This window comes from Lagenorhynchus albirostris, chromosome 15 (assembly GCF_949774975.1).
Source record: "Lagenorhynchus albirostris chromosome 15, mLagAlb1.1, whole genome shotgun sequence".
Classification (NCBI taxonomy): Eukaryota; Metazoa; Chordata; class Mammalia; order Artiodactyla; family Delphinidae; genus Lagenorhynchus; species Lagenorhynchus albirostris.
The window spans coordinates 1336455-1355175 of record NC_083109.1 but is presented as its reverse complement, the minus strand read 5'-3'; the positions used below and the strand labels follow the sequence as shown (position 1 = coordinate 1355175).

The 18721-nt window shown below is 46.2% G+C and overlaps 1 protein-coding gene across 1 annotated transcript; it reads right to left on the bottom strand.

Annotated features, from left to right (window-relative positions):
• Positions 1-11: 11 nt before the first annotated feature.
• TCFL5 (transcription factor like 5) lies at positions 12-18252 on the bottom strand. The gene is given in 7 exon segments (XM_060123637.1): positions 12-704; positions 706-794; positions 12189-12330; positions 14198-14444; positions 15836-15998; positions 16283-16469; positions 17561-18252. Coding segments are annotated over 7 exon segments (1509 nt in total). The 5' UTR covers positions 18211-18252; the 3' UTR covers positions 12-673.
• Between the last annotated feature and the right edge of the window lie 469 nt (positions 18253-18721).

Genomic DNA, 18721 nt, shown 5'->3' with positions numbered 1-18721 from the left:
GAAAACCTCAGTTCCAAACACTACAGTTTATTACACAGAAAGTAATGACTCTCAATACGAAAATGAGGGCATTGAAGCAGTCTAATATCCAGCAAGTATTTCATTTACGGACACAAGTACCTTTAAAGGAGATCTCTGGAAAATTTCTAGCAAAAAGGTTTAAAACAGGACTGCATTTTGCAATACAGTTCTATGCAGCTAGAAATCATTACAAGGGGAAGCGACAGACAAATGAAATAAAATGTCTTACTTACAGTTAAGAACAATTTAACTTGTTCTAGTTGCTAAGGGGGCATATTTAAAATGTAAATAAAATAAGTAAAAAGCAATGTACCTTCTAAGACTAAAGAAATTACAAAGGATGTTAATTTTTCAAGTTATCATGTTAAGAAAACATGATGGAATCAGATAGATAATTGAAAAATTACTTACTAATTGTCAAGATGTCTTCATCCCCAAATGGTCTAAGAGGACGTTAATCGGTAAGCATTTTGTTTTAGATAAATATTTTTACAGAATGTGCTTTCAAAGTCCCCATTGGAGTCCCATCAGCTGAATCATGTCCCTTTAGAGTCAGACTATCAGAGCTGAGTTCCAGGGTCCTAGGAAATGTTTATGGGTCACGAAGGAACAGCCGTTTGCTTCCCAGACATCAGTGCTCACATCCAGTCAGTCACTTGGTCTCCATAGCTGGGCTACTCTGTACTCTCCTGTGTGGGACACGTCACCAAGGAGTCTGGTCTGGTCAACTTTAGCCTTCTGCCAGTTTTACCGCAAAATACACTCTCAAATTCCTAAAGTTGAGAAATGACCATTAACGTACAATATACACAGACATGAAAACTGTTATCTTCAAAAACACAAAGGGTTGAAATTAAGAGCTAAACTACCTCAAAATATATAGTTAAGGTGTCACTCACAAACGTATGTCACATCCTGTAAGGGGATACAGATGATAAAAATGGGGATTCAAACACTTGTCTCAAATAGTTACCTTTACGTGTATTTTTATTTAGTTTTCCAATAGATTCTCAAAATGCCTGACCGTATCATAAACCCTTCTGATATTTTTTTAGAAGCAGCCATATTTTTTTGTTATTTTCGTTGTGGTAATACAGACATAAACTTTACCATTTTACCCATTTATAAGTTTGCAATTCAGTGGCATTAAGTATGTTCACACTCTTGTGCAACCATCACGACCATCCATTTCCAGAACTTTCCACCACCCCACACAGACACTCTGTACCGTGACATACCCCTCCTGCCATGGGCATTTGCTGTCCCCTGCCCCTGCCCCACTGACTGCTCAGTGTTAGGCGTGGCAACGGGGCCAGACCAAGAGCTAACTCCCCAACACCCTGCTGGCCGCGGGTCAAGTTCATGACACTATGCCTCTAGACACTTTGTGAAAGGCCTCAATTTTAATGGCTGAGTCAGTCTCAAGCTCACAAAAAGAGAAGGCAGGTGCACGCAAACCACCCGAAGCTCATCGGCCTCCAGGAAACAAAAGACACGGTCTGCAAGATGCAGAAGGTGGGACGTCCTGCAGGACGCAGTATTCACGTTACTGACCCCAGCGTGGGTCCGCTCGCCCACGGGCAGCATTACATGTCACGATTAGTTATACTCCGTGACAACTTCAGCAGAGAAGTTTTTTCCATATAATGTTTTTTGTGTCATTTAATATACTACATAATCTTCAGTAGTTTAATATTTCTCTCTGAGATGCCTCAGGAGCCCTTTGGAAAACTCAAAGTCAGCTAGAGAAGGAAACTTACAACCTGTTGTCAAAAGCAGCTCAATATTCCAGGAAAACTTTGCTCGCTTAACAGAGAGAGAAAACCACTTCCAGTCTGCACCAGCTTACTTTTAATAGCGAAGTTCATTTAGTTAATTAAATTCAATCTAATGTGAGCCAGTCTTGACCCCAGGCAAAACTCTTTCCTTAAGGTTCCTTTTCCACAAACCTCCCATCACTTTCTGTACCCGTATTAGTTCGTCCCTTATTTTTTCCCTAGCCAGAAACAACCAGCTCTGGGACAAAATTATTCTCCCTTTTTCCCTTTAACAAAGATATTTCCATTCTTTTTTGGCTACACCACACGACATGCGGGATCTTAGTTCCCTGACCAGGGACCAAACCCTTGCCCCCTGCAGTGGAAGCGCAGAGTCTTAACCACTGGACCGCTGGGGAAGCCCCTAGCCCACTTTCTTTACACACTGAAATTCTTCCCTTATTACTTTTAGTAACTTAATTACATATGTATTACAATTTTTAATCCTTAAAAACTTTAATCTCTATTGAAAACCAAGAAGCAAGTAATTGAACTGTTCTTTATGTCAGCATGTTTTGATTGGCAAACTTATGAGCATATTCTATAACCTCTAGAAGCATACATTTTCCTATAGTACAATTTTTCTCTTTAATGTGGTACAAGACATGTATCTAATAAGCCCAAACATCTTTAGTTTTTTTCTCTCTCATAAGAAGACAAGAGAAGATAAACTTAGACTTCTCGAGCAATCAATGTTCCAGTATTTTACCTTAATGAAAAATGACTTAGACCTTTAATGAATTTCCGTCATATAACTTAATTTAGCAAAACTAAAGTTTCAAGTTACCAAAAATCTGGAAAAACTAATACACGACTATTCCTAAAGAGTTCACCTGAAAGCTTTTATCCCATTTATCTCTATTTTATTACTTATGACAATATTATATAAAGACATCCATCCATCCATCCAGAGATCTCATAGCTTATATTTGAATAAAAAACTTATTAGTTTATAAATTTGATCCCATTTTCCCTCTCTATTGTAAAACAGCCCTAACTGCATAATAGTAGCATAATTTAAGGATCCATTAACAGGCCACTTTTTTCCTGAATCTATGGAGTATTATGGCCAGGCCATGTTACAAAGGAAAATCATTTTTTTACATTTTATTTGTTTGTGACTGAAAGTGGTCCAGTTCTGGAGAATGCACCCCAAGGGGCTGCATTCAGGAAATAAGCTTGAGTTTCCCATACCAGCACACTTACACACAAGACAAATGCGCGTGCACGCACGCACACACACACACACACGCATGAAGAACAAAATCTAATTCCTGCAGGACAAAAACAAAGAGTGAAGTCCAATAATTCCCTCAAGTTCCCAAATGAGGGTTCCTGTTTTAATAACAAACAAAATGCAAATGAAAAGATAGGAAATCATGACCTCACGTGTCATGGCAACTCACCCAGCAAATGTAAAACTTTATAACAGTTGGAACAAGTTAAATTTACCTACTTGAGTTTAAAAAGGCTCTTTCCCCTTTTTTCCTTTTGATGTGAAGTTCTACTAATTAACCCAGGCTGAAGTCTCAGGCAATGTGGGTTGTGTTTGCATTTCAAAGACATGGTAAGAGTTATGGCTTCAAGCTTTCTCCTAGAAATATTTTTGTTCTCTGAGGGTCAGAATTCTGAGAAAATATTTAAGCCAGCTTTCTCAAACTGCATAGGCAAAAAAGAACCAGGTTTGGAATTTCAAAAGAGTTTCATCTTAACCAATTTTCTCCAGAGTCTGAAGAAAGTTGTGGCCATGTGGTGTCAGAAAAAACATTTTTCTTTTTATAGGAGCATAGCTGAACATTTACCAGTTTAGTAAAATACACCCTAGACTACAAGATGGAACAGAGCTCTGATCACTCATTTCTTAATTATTCATGGCCGCTGTTGTCAAATGTCAAGCAAACAAACCGATGCAATGGAAAACAGTCCCTCAGGGTTGAAGTTCCCTAGTCCCGAAAAGGGAAACTCCCAACCAATGCCCCATCAGAGACAAAGCCAAATCACCAGGCTTCCCTGGTGGTTAAGAATCCGCCTGCCAATACAAGGGACACGGGTTCGAGCCCTGGTCTGGGAAGATCCCACAGGCCGCGGAGCAGCTAAGCCCATGTGCCACAACTACTGAGCCTGCGCTCTAGAGCCCGCGAGCCACAACTACTGAGCCCGCGTGCCACAACTACTGAAGCCCGCACGCCTAAAGCCCGAGCTCCTCAACAAGAGAAGCTACTGCAACGAGAAGCTCGCGCACCACAACGAAGAGCAGCCCCCGCTCGCCGCAACTAGAGAGAGCCACGTGCAGCAACGAAGACCCAATGCAGCCAAAAATAAATAAATAAATTTGTTTAAAAAAAAAAAGCCAAATGACCAAGCCTTAGTCCAAAAGGGAAAATCCCAACCAATATTCTGCTATAGAAGTCAATGTGATAGGGAAGAATACTCTGGTGTCACCACACGTGAGTTCCATTACTTACCAAAGACATCTCAACCTGCCAGTGCAAGTGCCTTGTTTCTTTTATCACAAAAATCCAAAGCACTGTGGGCCATGGATGGCTGGTTGGCGGCAAGGTCTTGGGGCTGCCCCTGAGACAAAGGTGCTCAGACAGCTGCTGAACAGGACGCACGTCAATCACCAACACTGTCACTAAACCAGATTGGGTCCACTCGCCCACACACAGTAAAGACAATCTACTGACGCCAGGTTGTGGTGAAGGAAAGTGCAACGTTTATTGCAGGCACCAAACAAGGAGTTCAGATCTTTTGAGCTTTAACATCGATTACTAGACAAGTCTAAGTTCACCTCCTGTCTTCTTATGAGAGAGAAAAACAACTAGAGATGTTTGAGTTTATTAGATACACGTCTTGTACTACATGAAAGAGAAAAACTGTGCTATAGGAAAACGTATGTTTTTAGAGGTGTGTTCATAAGTTTGCCAATCAAAATATGCTGATATAAAGAAAAGTCCAATTACTAGCTTCTTGGTTTTCAGTAAAGATTAAAGTTTTTAAGGGTTAAAAATTGTAATACGTGTGTAATTAAACTACTAAAAGTAATAAGGGAAGCATTTCAGTGTGTACAGAAAGTAGGATATACATTGTCAGTGAGAGAAGGTATAAAGAATGGAAATATCTTTGTTAAGGGAAAAAAGGGAGAATAATTTCGTCCCAGGGCTGGTTGTTTCTGGATAGGGAAAAAATAATGGACAAACTAATATAGATACAGAAAGTGATGAAAGGTTTGTAGAAAAGGAACTTTAAGGAAAGAGTTTTGCATGGGGTCAAGATTGGCTCATATTAGATTGAATTTAATTAACTAAATGAACTTCGCTATTAAAAGTAAGCTGGTGCAGACAGGAAGTGGTTTTCTCTCTCTGTTAAGACAGCAAAGTTTTCCTGGAATATTGAGCTGCTTTTGACAACAGTTGTAAGTTTCCTTCTCTAGCTGACTTTGAGTTTTCCAAAGGGCTCCTGAGGCATCTCAGAGAGAAATATTAAACTAATGAAGATTATGTAGTACATTAAATGACACAAAAAACATTACATGGAAAAAACTTCTCTGCTGAAGCTGTCACGGAGTATAACTAATCATGACGTGTAATACTGTGCGTGGGCGAGTGGACCCAAGTTCAGTTCAGTAACAATTTTTGGCATCCCAGACGGGCTGGAAATCCCATCTGGGTCACCAAAAATTGTTACTGAACTGAACTTGGGTCCACTCACCTGCGCACAGTAAGGCCAATCTACTGACACTGGGTTGCAGTGAAAGAAAGTGCAGCGTTTATTGCAGGTGCCAAACAAGAAGTTCAGGTCTTTTGAGCATTAGCTGCCCAGACTCCTTGTTTGGCACCTGCAGTGAACGCTGCACTTGTTTTCACCGCAACTGGTGTCAGCAAATTGGCTTTACTGTGTGCAGGCAAGTGGACCCAAATTTGGTTCAGTAACGTTCAGCCTCATCAATAAACAAACAGCAAGGAAAATAGGAAAGGGGAGCCAGAACAGATTAAAAGGTGCATAAGAGCTATGAACCAAACGCAGTGTCTGGATACCGATTTAAGTAAGTCAACAGTAAAAAGACAGTTGTGAGCCAATCAGAGAAACCTGGACAGGGAGGGAGATTAAGGAAGATGATGATGACGTGGTTGTGCTTTTAAACAGCGCTTTTCTTTTTAGAGATACATTTGTGAATGAAAATGATATGACAATTGGTAACGCTTTAAAATAATTCAGTGACGGTGGGAGGATGGGGATGTATAGGTGAAACAAAGTTATGCCTGAAGCTGAGTTATTGGACACGGGCGTTCATTACTCTAGTCTCTCCGTTTTTGTGCGTGCATACATTTCTGTAAGTTTTTTTTTTTAAAGCATAGCATTCTTACACAATTAAGTCTAAGTTTATACGTTTTTATTGTGGTAAAATATATATAACATAAAATTTGCCATTTTTTACCATTTGTAAGTGTACAATTCAGTGGCTTAAGTACATTCACAATGTTGTGTAAACATCACCATTATCTATTTGCAGCACTTTCTCATCTCCCCAAACTGAACCTCTGTCCCTGTTAAACATGTACCCTCCATCCATCCACCTCCCCCAGTCTCTGGCACCCATCATTCTACTTTTTGACTTTATGAATCTGATGACTCTAGGTACTTCATGTAAGTGGAATCATACAGTATTTGTCTTTTTGTGTCTGCCTTTTCCCGGTCAGCATCCTGTTTTGGAGGTCCATCCATATTGTGAGGCATGCGTCAGAACTTCATTCCTTTTCATGGCTGAATAGTAATCCATTGGCTGTACAGACATTCTGCTTATCCATTCGTCTGTTGATTGGATTGTTTCCACCACTTGGATTGTCTCCACCTTTTGGTGACTGTGAATAATGCGGCTATGAACACTGCTATACAAATATCTGTTTAAGTCCCTGCTTTCTATTCTTTTGGGTAACTGTTTAACTTTTTTTTTTTTTTTTCTTTGTGGTACATGGGCCTCTCACTGTTGTGGCCTCTCCCGTTGCAAAGCATAGGCTCCGGACATGCAGCCTCAGCAGCCATGGCTCACGGGCCCAGCTGCTCCGCGGCATGTGGGATCTTCCCGGACCGGGGCACGAACCAGCGTCCCCTGCATCGGCAGGCGGACTCCCAACCACTGCGCCACCAGGGAAGCCCCCATGTTTAACTTTTTGAGGAACCACCAGCTGCACCATTTTACATTCCCACCAGCAATCCCAAGGGTTGCAATTTCTCCACATCCTCACCAACACTTGTTATTTTGTTTTGCAATAGCCACAGCTAATGGGTGTGAACTGGTATCTCACATCCATTAAAGTGCTTTTGATTTGCATTTCCCTGATCATTAGTGATGTTGAGCATCTTTTCATGTGCTTATTGGCCATTTGCTTATCTTCTGTGGAGAACCGTCTATTCAAGTCCTTTGCCCATTTTTGAATTGTGCTGTCTCTTTGTTGCTGGACTATAATAGGTTTCTATTTAATTTGTGTCCAGGAAGGGAAGTATAAGCGCTCTCTCTGCTGCCACTGCTCTGACTTTTGAGTCATCTGGAACGGCTGGCGCCCTCCACCTGTCCACACGCTACGTGGCATCCCAGCCACGGCCATCTGCCATTTGCAACAACTGTCTATGCTCAGAAGCTATATCTGCACAGAAACACATTCTAATTTCCTTCCCAAAGTTTAAAAGGTTTTCAACGGGTCGTAATGCAATGTAAGATGAACCATGGTTTGATATATTGGTTTCTATATTCTGACACCCAAAGCCCAGCTATAAAATACTTGCCTATACTTGAGAAGGCAGAATTGACCTTTGAGAATACCTAAATAGAAGTCAGAGGAAGAAAACAATCACCTCTCAGATGCAAGAAAGTACTTCAAGAGATTTTTCTAAACAATCATCATAAAATGAGGAGCCCTGGGCACCCGTCTTTATTTTGAATAGTTCTGCCAGCAGTGGGGTTAAGGTGTAGCTCAATCTAGACTCTCACGAGGTCCCTGGGACTCAGTTCATGGGAACTTGGGGTGACCGTGAAAGAGGGAGACAAGTGGACACCTCCTGCCCTTGACTGCGTCAAAGGTAAGCTAGTAATTGTTACTCTGCTCTCTCAATTAGCGTCTATTTCAACGAAACTTAAGTGAAATAGCTGAGTTTTAAGGGATTTTTACAACTCATCAGACACCTTGAGATGACGTCTGGTCAAAGTTGGATATTCACATGAAATTTGTAAATAGGAGAAGGCCAATAATAAAAACTATTTTTAGTGGGAAAAAGAAAGATTGTTCCAATTACATGTCAAGAAATTATACCAGGAAGTTAGGAAGAGGAAGAAAACGGGTGTCATCTGTACAGAGAGACGAGAGAGTTAAAGGAAAAGGGTTAATGAAACCAAGAGGGGTGACAGACCTCGGGGCCCAGGTGGGAGGGTGTGCCCCCGACACTTAGCCACGCTGAGAGCCCCACAGAGATGGGACGAGGCCAGTCACAGTGGGAGATGCCACGGGGGCTCTGAGAACAACAGGTCTGACAGACAAGAGAGGACAGGAAAGGCCTGAACCACAATTCGTAACCTCAACCTAATAAACATACAGAATTCGCCGAACCGAGAATGCACGTCCTTTCCAAATAAACACAGGATTTTAAAAAATTGACCACATAAGAGGTCACAATGGAAAAGCCCCAACACGTTTTTAAAACTGCCATCTGCACTGATCAGAACGTGAGAAATAAATGTGAGAAACAGATAAAATGCTGTGTCTTATCTACAAAACAGAAACAGACTCGCAGACAGAGAACAGACTGGTGGGTGCCAAGGGGGTGGGGGTGGGGCATTGATGGAGTGGGAGCTTGGGGTTAGCAGATGCGAACTATTATATACAGGATGGACACACAAGGTCCTAACCCTATAGAGCGTTACAGTTCCCTGTACAGCGCAGGGAACCATGTTCAGTATCCTGTGATAAACCATAATGGAAAAGAATATGAAAAAGAATGTATGTATATATATACACGTGTGTGTGTGTATATATATATACACACATATACACACAGCTGAGTCACTTGGCTCTACACCAGAAACTAACACAACAGTGTAAATCAACTACACTGCAATAAAATAAATTTAAAATAAAAAGGACAGAATTCCTACTGCACAGGAAAGGGAGAAGTAACAGTACAGCTGCACCTGATAACTGGGGCTGGTGCGCAACGACACGCGGGTGCGGGCCGGCCCCCAGCCCAACTTCAGGTGGAGGAGGGAAGACAAAGCAGGGGGGCAGCACCACCGTCCTGCCCAACGACTGTGATGGTGACAGGACAGAGGAGAGGGAAGCACAGGGTGACAGACTGCCCCACAGCCCCAGAGCCTGGCTAGGGTTCAAGGTCACGACCCCAAAATGTCACCTCACAACAACTGCGTCACCAGCGATCCTGGATTGGGGCTGGACCGGGGAAAATGGTGTAGAGGATGTTATTGGGACAAGAGGCAAAATTTGAATTAGACAAGAGTATCACACCAATGTTAAGTGTCCTGATTTTGGCCATTGTATTCTGGTTATGTAAGATAATGTAATATTCGTTAAAAGCACAGATTGAAGTGTTTGCGTATCAAGGCGCATGGTGCCCACAGTTTACCATCAAATGGTTTAGACTGCAAGAGACAGAACAAATGGGGCAAAATGTGAACAACTGGGGGCTCTGGGTAAACCTGGGTGGGCACACAAGGAGCTCTTAGCACTCACCTTGGAATTTTCCTGCAAGTTTAAAATTATATAAAAATTTTTAATTACCATAAATAAATACAACGAATCATCTAAATCCAGGGTTCTACAGGCACCTGTCTGGCCCGATCTCTTCAAAATCTCAGTGCCGTAATAGAAACTGTGGGGTAGGGAGGACTGCTGTAGCTCACAGACAGAAAAACGTCACTGAATGCAACACAGAAGCATGGCTGGCTGCTGGTTTGGAAAAAAATGCAGCCATAGAAGTCACCTTTAGAACATCTGGGGGACATGGGAATACGGACTGGGTAGTGGATGGTATAAGAGAATGACTATCGACCTTGTGAGGTGTGAAAACGGCACTGGCGTTACATGGGAGACACAGGCGTAAATATTTAGAGGTGAAGGGTCATGATACATCATTGTCTTTGAAACTGTGCTGTGCGTGTCCACGTGTGTGTTAAACATGGTAAATGTTGACAGCTCAGACTAGGTGAGGGGAGGGCAGGTGTTCAGTGAACTCTGTGCTCATTAGAAAAATAAAACAAAGGGAACCCCCTCCTTGCAGACTCATTTACCTTCTCAACTCCTCCACCTGACGCCTCCTGGGCCCTGAAAACCTAGCCCGTCGGACACAGAACGTGGATTCCGCCCCACCCCATCCTGCTTCTCCACACGTCTTCCCATCTCAGGAAACAGCGCCACCCGCCCAGCTGCTCCAGCCAGACACCCCACCGTGGACCCCAATTCCTCTGCCCAGCAGCCCTACATCCAGCACCGCGGGCCCTGGCCAGTCTCAGCAGAGCGGCTGCGGCCTCTGACCAGGGTCTGTGTCTCCACTCCTGCCCACCCCTAACCTCTCCTCCTGGAGTCCAGTCTCCCTGCTGCGCAGCAGGGAGAGCCATCTTTGCAGCATGTCAACCAGACCCCACACCGGGATGGAGGTGGTCCATTCACCCTCAACCTGTTAGCCGCTTCCCTCCAGCCCACGGGGTCTCTGTCTTATTCAAGGTGCCCCCAGTGTCTCGGACAGAAGCCTGGTTAGAGTCGGAACAGACCTGTGGGATGAGATGTGTACTGAAATAATTTAGGAAAATCACGAAGACTTTCGTGTATCACATCTTTCAAAATGTTCATGCAAGTAAGAGGCGGAAAGTCACTGAGGAAACAGGAAGGACACAAGGGTTTAAGCTGCCTACATTCTAATTCCCCCCAAAGTGCTACTGACGTCACTTCGGCCTGTTTCTTCATGGGTCTTGTAATCCGACCCAGAAACAATCTACAAATTCAGTGTAACTACATTTCAGAAATATTCAGGAAGCCTAATATACATAAAAATTAATGTCCATAAGTTTTTAACCTATTTAATCTTTGAGTATAGATAGTGACAGTTTTTTTATTGTTGTAAACACCTTCATCATATTTGAATGAATCATATAAATAATAATTTACCACTATTAGGTACACAGAGCCAACCATTGAATCATTTTTTTAAATATAAAAGCTTTATTTTATTACAATAAACCAAGTCTATAGCTAAAAAATAATGTTAAAGAGTAACCGCATTATAAATAACCATAAATGATCCAATCAGCACAAACTTGACGCAGGTATTGCTTTAAAAGGCAATTAAATATACAATGAAAATAAGGAACTTGATGAAATTACGAAACACACAAGATGGAAATGCACGTGGGCACAGAAAAGGGAAACAGAGAAGACAAACTCTTAGCACTCAGCCCAAGGGGCCTCATTCCAGGCAGCCTGGGGCGCTCGGCCAGCCGCTCCCCCAGGATCTAGATATGGAAGGCTCTTTTTCAAAAGGTTCCACGTTTATAGTGCCAACCTCAGCTCGGTTCTCTAATCAGACCCGTGCTGCCGTCAACGGCAGCGACTACACGACAGCAGGGACCAGCAGCAAAACCAGGCCGCTCTTCACTAAGGCCTCATCCCACGCGCCCTGATCCCCAGAGAAATGAGGCCGGTACCTGGACCCAAGGTCCCCCCAAGGCAGAGCACAGAAGCCAATGCAGGGAATGTTCTCTCATCTGAACCCCCAAGGAGGGGGCAGGTGGGACCCTCACTCACACCCAGCATCCGCTCCCACCTGGAGGGCTTGCAGGGAATCAATGGCTCCTCGGCCCAGACAGACAGGGTCAACGTTGAGCTGGCTGTCCTAAGGAACGGAGATGCTCGAGCCCCTGAGCCCCCACCCCGATCCCCCAGGCCGCAGTGTTTCTCTTCTCTGCCTTCTGAATATGTTTGAAATCCAGATTATTTATTTGACATTTAATTGCCTCTTTTTTTTTCCTATTTGTGCTTTATCCCTTTCACAACATCTTCTGAGGGGGAAAAAAGAAATCATACCCTACAGGCAGGTCTCTGAAACCCCTTTAAGCCCCCAAACAACCCACTGCACAGAGCAGGGGCCTAACTGCCAGCTGACCACGCATCCAGGCTGTGGCTAGCACCTTGGTAAGTGACGAGCAGGGCATTATTCACACTGGACTCAGCATCGGACGTTTGGTTCCAGGAAACAAAGGACAGTTTGGGACATCTTAGAGGAAAAAGGATAAATAACAACACTGATACATTTACAGGATTCTGAAAATATCCTGGCCTAGACACTAACCTTTTTGAAAGAATCCCCGTGTCTTTCTTGAATGTACTTCAGGAACGCTGTGGTCCACTGCAGCGTCGTCGCCTTGTCGGTCTCGGCGTTGCAGAACGGGACTAAAAGATTCAACTCATCACAACAAATGCGGATTCTGCGCCTACAGTCAAAACCCAAAGTGATCACATAGAGACGCTGAAGCAAAACAAAGGAATAGAGCAGGTGTCTGTGTGTCTTGAGGAATCAGCTCGCGGCCTGGCCACTGAGAGCATACGTAGGAAGGGCAGGCCCTCACCTCGGGGCTCCCCTCTACAGCGGCCAGCCCACCCTCAGCTGCCCACTAAGCCCAGTCACGCTCCCTGGAAAGCTTCCCGTTTACTTCTCCTGGGCCAGGAGCAAGGACCAGGTCCAAGTCTCTAGACCAAGGATGGACCCAAACCCCCTGAAACTGGAAGCAAAATTGTGTGTGTGTTTCTTCTGGGCAGGACATTGTTTCACTCACCTGCCCCCCAGGTGCCAAGGAAGTCACAGAAGCTAGGATTCACAGCTTTGATTCTCCAAGGGGCCCCGGTTCATAAGGGACCACAGACCACCAGCCTGTGAATATCCCCAAATCCAGTCCTTTTAGGGATGACTTACATCCCACCTGGAGTCTTAGACCATTTTTAACTTTTACGTATTACATTCAGGTAATACGGCCCTTGTTCCTATTTCCCCACCTGTACACTCAGAACTCTAGAGCAACTTTGTAAGGTAACAACAACAGCAGGAATTCACTAGATGCTCTGCAACTGCAGGCACTGGGCCAGACACTACATTTCAGCTTGTTTAATTCCTGTGTCCCATCTACGCAGTAGGTGATATCCCTATTTTATAGATGAGAGACTCAGGTGGAGAGGTAAAGAATGTGTAGGAAGTTGTTAAACTAGGAAATGGCAGAGTAAGAATGAAAACTTTTACCGTCAACACGTAGTACGTATAAGGCTTTTCTTCAGATGGTAGGTATTCAGTAAATGTTTATTAAATAAATATAAACAATTCCCATTATAATTCGCGGTGAGCTCAGTGATGCCCATCGCTTGGCCTGTATGTGCGGACACATCCTTAGGAAAGGTATCTAGCTGCCTAGCTTTAATATATCCCTTTAAATAAATAAATTTCCACTGCTCAACACTGTAGGTTCAGAGATGAATATCTGTCTTGCTCAATGCTCTATTTCCTGAGCCTAAAACAGAAACTGGTACAAAGCACTCAACAGATGATGAAGTTAGGGAATCATCCCGTACCCAGCTATAACAGAAAAATTAACCACCTTTTGCTTCTCCACAGAGCAGCACAAATAAAATCCACAGATAAAACAACTTACATAAGCTGTACCTTCCTCCTTCTTCAATATCCTTAAAAGAGCCAAGCAAAACTGAGTAGGCCAGTGCGCAGGCGGCCCCCCTCCCAGGAAGGCTGCCCCGGCCAGCACCTGGGAACTTAGATTTCGGGGGGGTTCCCACCACCGTTGGCCACTGGCTTATGCTAAACACCAGCTTTCCTTCTGGGCGTCTGGGACTTGGCCACGTGCCAGGTAGGGAATGCCCCCCCACCCCACCCCACGACCAGCCCCCAGTAGGATCCAGGGCCCTGAGTCTCTAAGGAGCTTTGCTGTCCGGGAACATGTCACCAGTGCTGGGGGGTGACAGGCATCCTGAGTGGCTCCACTGAGAGGTGTTCTGGGGAGCTGGCGCCTGGGGCCCCTAGACCTCTCCCCATGTGCCTCTGCCAACTTTGCTGGGTTCTTCGTCCAAAATAAATCAAAGCCATGAGTCCTCCTAATGAATCATCAGACCTGGAGGTGGTCTCAGGTACCCCCATCCGCCTAGCAAAGCAAGGTGACCACTGACTCTAGCCAGCTTTCCCTCCCGTGAACACAGAAATGGCTACACCATTGTTTTCCACAAAAAGGCGCCCGTCACCACCACCGACTGTCATCAGCTCGGCGTCTAAGACCACTGTACGCCACCGACTCCACGCATTACCTTCTGTCTCTTTCCATGCGGTTGTGCCTCTCCCTGCGCTGGGACCGGCCCCGCTGGGGCCCGCTCTGGGTCTGCTCCCCGAAGGTGGCCTGGGACAACTCCACCGACTGCCAGGCACCCTGCGCTGCTGCGGAGCCTTCACCCACATTCTGGAGCTCTCCCAGGGCTCTTCGTTCTAGGTTTGTGTCCAGCTGACGTATCCTACTCCGACTCCTCTTGCTTATTGCTTGCTTACACAGAGCTTCTTCTTTGCAAAAGAAGGAAAAAGTGGTATTTTCATTTTTCTGTTCTTCTAAACTTACCCTCGTGAATGCTGAATATATTTTTTGGTATTTTCGATCCAAGATATAAACACCCCAGGTATTCTGTAATCAATACAGCTTATACAGCAATACAGTCAAAAGTCCCCCCTTTAAATCAACAGGCATTTTAACTGTCATCTATGAATAAAAAACCAAGAAGTTGTTTGATTTTTCTGATATTCAGAATGGGGGAAAAAACACTTGAAATATTTTCTCCAAGAGATTTTCTTGATATGCAATTATCCTAATAGACAACTGATATTCTAACTGCAATGCTCAGAAGAGGACAAAACCTAAGTGGTTTAGGATTAAACATGCCCTCACCTTACAAGTGAGATTCCCCCCACAAAAGGAGTAATCACATCATAGCTTTGACCTGTGCTACAGAAATATGTCAAATTTCTATCGAAGTACAGCAGGCGTCTAATTAGTACCTGCGGTGATGTGCGTTCCCGAGGTACCGTACAAAGCCAAACCCTCTGCGGTGAAAGAACCCCTTAACACACATTTCAGAATGGTGAGAACTTTTCAAAAGACATAGAGAGGAATTCGCAAGTATCGGTAATACTCTTCAGCTGAGTAGTCAGTACAGGAACTATTTTAACATTAACCTTTCTACCTTACAAATGTTAACGTATACTTTCGCGAGCAATGTCGTAAGAACAATGGAAAACTAATCACTGGCGTGGGAGAAAGAAGGAGAGCTGCATCCCTACCCTGTCTTTATCAGCTCTCGAAGAGCTGAGTGTAAGCTGTGTTATTGTTGGATAGCTCGAAAAAGAATGTTTTCCAGGAAAAACGGATTGAGGGTTAACGTCAGGGGTAAGCAAAGTTTGCCTTCAGAAGTTTATTTCTAAAACTTTCTGTATCACCTTATGGCCTCTTGCTCCCAACTCAATCCTCTGCCCATCTGCAGATCGTCCTCTAAAGCTCTGAGCGGATTTCAGACTCCTGCCTCACTCATGAAGTATGAAATAAGAGAAAAAAAAAAAAAAAACCTGAAAGTGCTGTCAGTAACTTGAAGGTAACGAAAATGTACCTAAGTCTATCATTTTTCTGTTTAAGGATGTTACTGTTAAGAAAAAGCAGCCCCTAAACTCAACGTTTCCAGGCCAAGTATAAACGTGATGTTCAAAATTCGCAAGGATGTTCAAAGTGAGGTGACTGGTCAGAGGGACGGAAGGATTCCTAAGATGCAAGCAGGCTTCCGAGATCGTTTCATTTGTTTATAAACCACCTCTCTCCCCTCTCCCACCCATGGCCAAAAAAAAAAAGGGGGGGCAAAGACATCAGGCAGGAGGAGAAAGCACCTGCCAACTTCTGTTTTATCGCTTACCTCCTACTTTAATCCAAACCTGCTCAGGCAAAGCTTTGTTTCTACTACCCAAAGTCTGTTTAGTGGATTCAATTTCTTGCTGATAGCAGAAAGAAAATGCTCTCGGCAATCCAATATCCTGATGCTTGGTAGCTTCAAGTACAGAACATGAGTTACTAGAACTCTGGGAAAAAATGAAGCAACAGGAACTTTATCAACAGGTGACAATCTCCTCTCTACGTACAAATAAAATGCACTTTAATAGAAGTAACGTCAAAGCTATTCACATGAACTTGAAGAACTTTAGGTGCACTAAGGATTTTTAAATATCCCCGAACCACATAAATACTCTCGATTTAAAAAAGTTATTGAGCTCAATGAAAGAAAAAAAAATCCTTGGGGCCTAACTAAAATACAATTTATCCATTTAATACAAAAGAGCAAAGCTTCGCAAATCATTTTCCCTACCTGTGTTTGTGAAAGATTAGAATTTCCACTAGCAGAGCAACTATTTGCAGTAAACAGAGGGTATGTAAATTGCAGAGCAGTGGCTGCAGAAGCAGTTTTATTTTTCACTAATGTTGTACATTTGTTTTGTTGCTGATGGAGAGGAACATTCATTAATTCGGATGGATGGCGAATAAGAGTTACCAAACTGCCAAGACAAAAGAAACCCAGAAACACATGAAGAGTATGTGGCAGGTAAGTTTCCTGAAACACCACAATCACTAACTACCACACTCTAAAGGCTAACATTTGATTTTCTAGATAGGAACTTGAATCTGTTACCATGAATGCCCCCCATCACGGAAATCTCTACAAACAATTATCAGCTAGTGTTGTAGGGGACAAGTTCAAACTTTCTTCCTCACATTGGAAGGTGTGGCTGTGTGTCATCTTTTAGTTACACCTCCTTTCCCATCACACTTCTGACACCAATCTCTGTTTTTTTGGCCATCCTCCAAAATCTGACTATGGGCAAAATGGGGAAAACTACAGGGTGGGGACAGACAGGAAGCTGAGGAGACACCCTAGCAGACAGGCGACTCCTCTCCGATCACTTATGGGCTGCGAGATCACTTATGGGCTGGCAGTCTGGCTGAAGGATGAAGCTGCATTTTACACTCAAAACCTCACAACATGACGTCTTTCCTCCCAGGGGATGCATCTGTGCAAGATGAGGTCAGCCTCAACCTGAGTCAACAGAGGGGGAAGCAGAGGTCTCTACTGACATTTAGGTGAGTGATTTGGGGACAAAACCTTTGTTCCTCAGGAACATGTGTGCACTTATCTCAACTCATCTCTCTTCCGCATGCAGACGCTGAGTGCACACTGCAAAGGTGATGCTGCAGGCTGTGTACTTAATATCTGCTTGCTGTGCTTCACAGACCACACAAACTTTCAGCTCAGCCTCCAGACCCACTGAGGTCTGCTCCCTGTTAAGATGCGAGCTGCAGTGAGGCCGCTGGCCTCTGCAGAGAACCCTGGTCTACATCCAGACCGAGGTTGGTGCTTCTCTGCACAGGACCCTGGTCTACACCCGGACCCAGGCTAGTGCCTCCCTGCAGAGGACCCTGGTTACACCCGGATCCAGGCTGGTGGCCTCTGCAGAGGACCCTGGTCTATACCCGGACCCAGCCTGGTGCTTCCCTGCACAGAACCCTTGTTTACACCCGGACCCAGGCTGGTGCCTCTCTGCAGAGGACCCTAGTTACACCCGGCCCGCTCCCTGGGGGATGCACCCACTTGTTGAGCGCCATGCCGGGCTCGGGGGGATCCGCGCCGCGCGGGGCTGGCGGGGACTCGGCTGGGATGCTGTTGAAGCGGTCCTCCAGGCGGACGCGCACGGCCGACTTGGCCCGCGCCTCGGGCGCGCCCTCCACGTTCTCCTTGCCGGCGCCGTCGGGCGCCTTGGGCCGGGGCGCGCCGGCGCCCGGGCCGTCGGCGCACGGCGTCTTCTCGGCGGCGGGGGGCGCGCCCGCCTCGCCCAGCAGCATCATGCGCAGCTCCTGGAAGTCAATGTGACCCAGGCACTGGTTGGCGCCCGCGAAGCCGCCATCGGCCAGCGCAGGCGGGCACAGCATCGGGTACACGGGCGGCGCGCCCCCCGCCGCCGCGCCCCCGGCCGCCGCGAAGCCCCCCGCCGCCGCGCCCGGCGCCGCCGCCGCCAGGAAGGCCGAGTTGAGGCGCGTCTCGAGCTCGCCGTCGGCCGCCGCCGCCTCCATGTGCGAGTAGAGGATGTGCTGCAGCTGCGTGTACTCGATCTCGGTCATCTCCACAAGGCTCAGGTCGGTGGTCGTGAAACTCAGCCCCGCCTCGCCCAGCGCCGTGTCCGCGCCCTCGGGGCCCGCCGGCCCGCCCGCCTGAGGCGGCTCCGGTTGCCCGGGGCCCGACATGCCGGCGCCAACGGCGTACGGTGCGCGGGCAGGCCGGCGGGGCCAGGCCGGGCGGGCGGGGTCGCGGAAACCGCCGGCCGCAGCGCGCCTGCGCCGCCCGCCCGCAACGGCAGCCCCTCCCCGGCGCGGCCCCGCCCCCGCCCCGCGGCCCCGCCCCACAACCCGGCCACACCAACCGCCCGCCGCGCCTCCGCCGCGGCGCCCAGTCCCAAGCTACGCGCGCAGGTCTGGGGCGTGGGGTTCGGGCGGCGAGGCTGCGGCGCGCGGGGCCAGGCCGTCCAAGTCCAGTGCCTGAGGGGCCAGACCACCCGGGTCGAGTGTCCGCAGGGCCGGGCCGCCCGGATCCCAATGTCCAAGGGGCCAAACGCCCGAGTCCAGTGTCCGAGGGTCAGACACCTGGGTCGAGTGTCCGCAGGGCCTCCCAGGGCCTGGCCGGGTATCAGGGCGCATGCAAGAGGCGCCTCTCCAGGTAACGCTTCACCACGAGTCCACGTATCCACGGGGTGCCGCG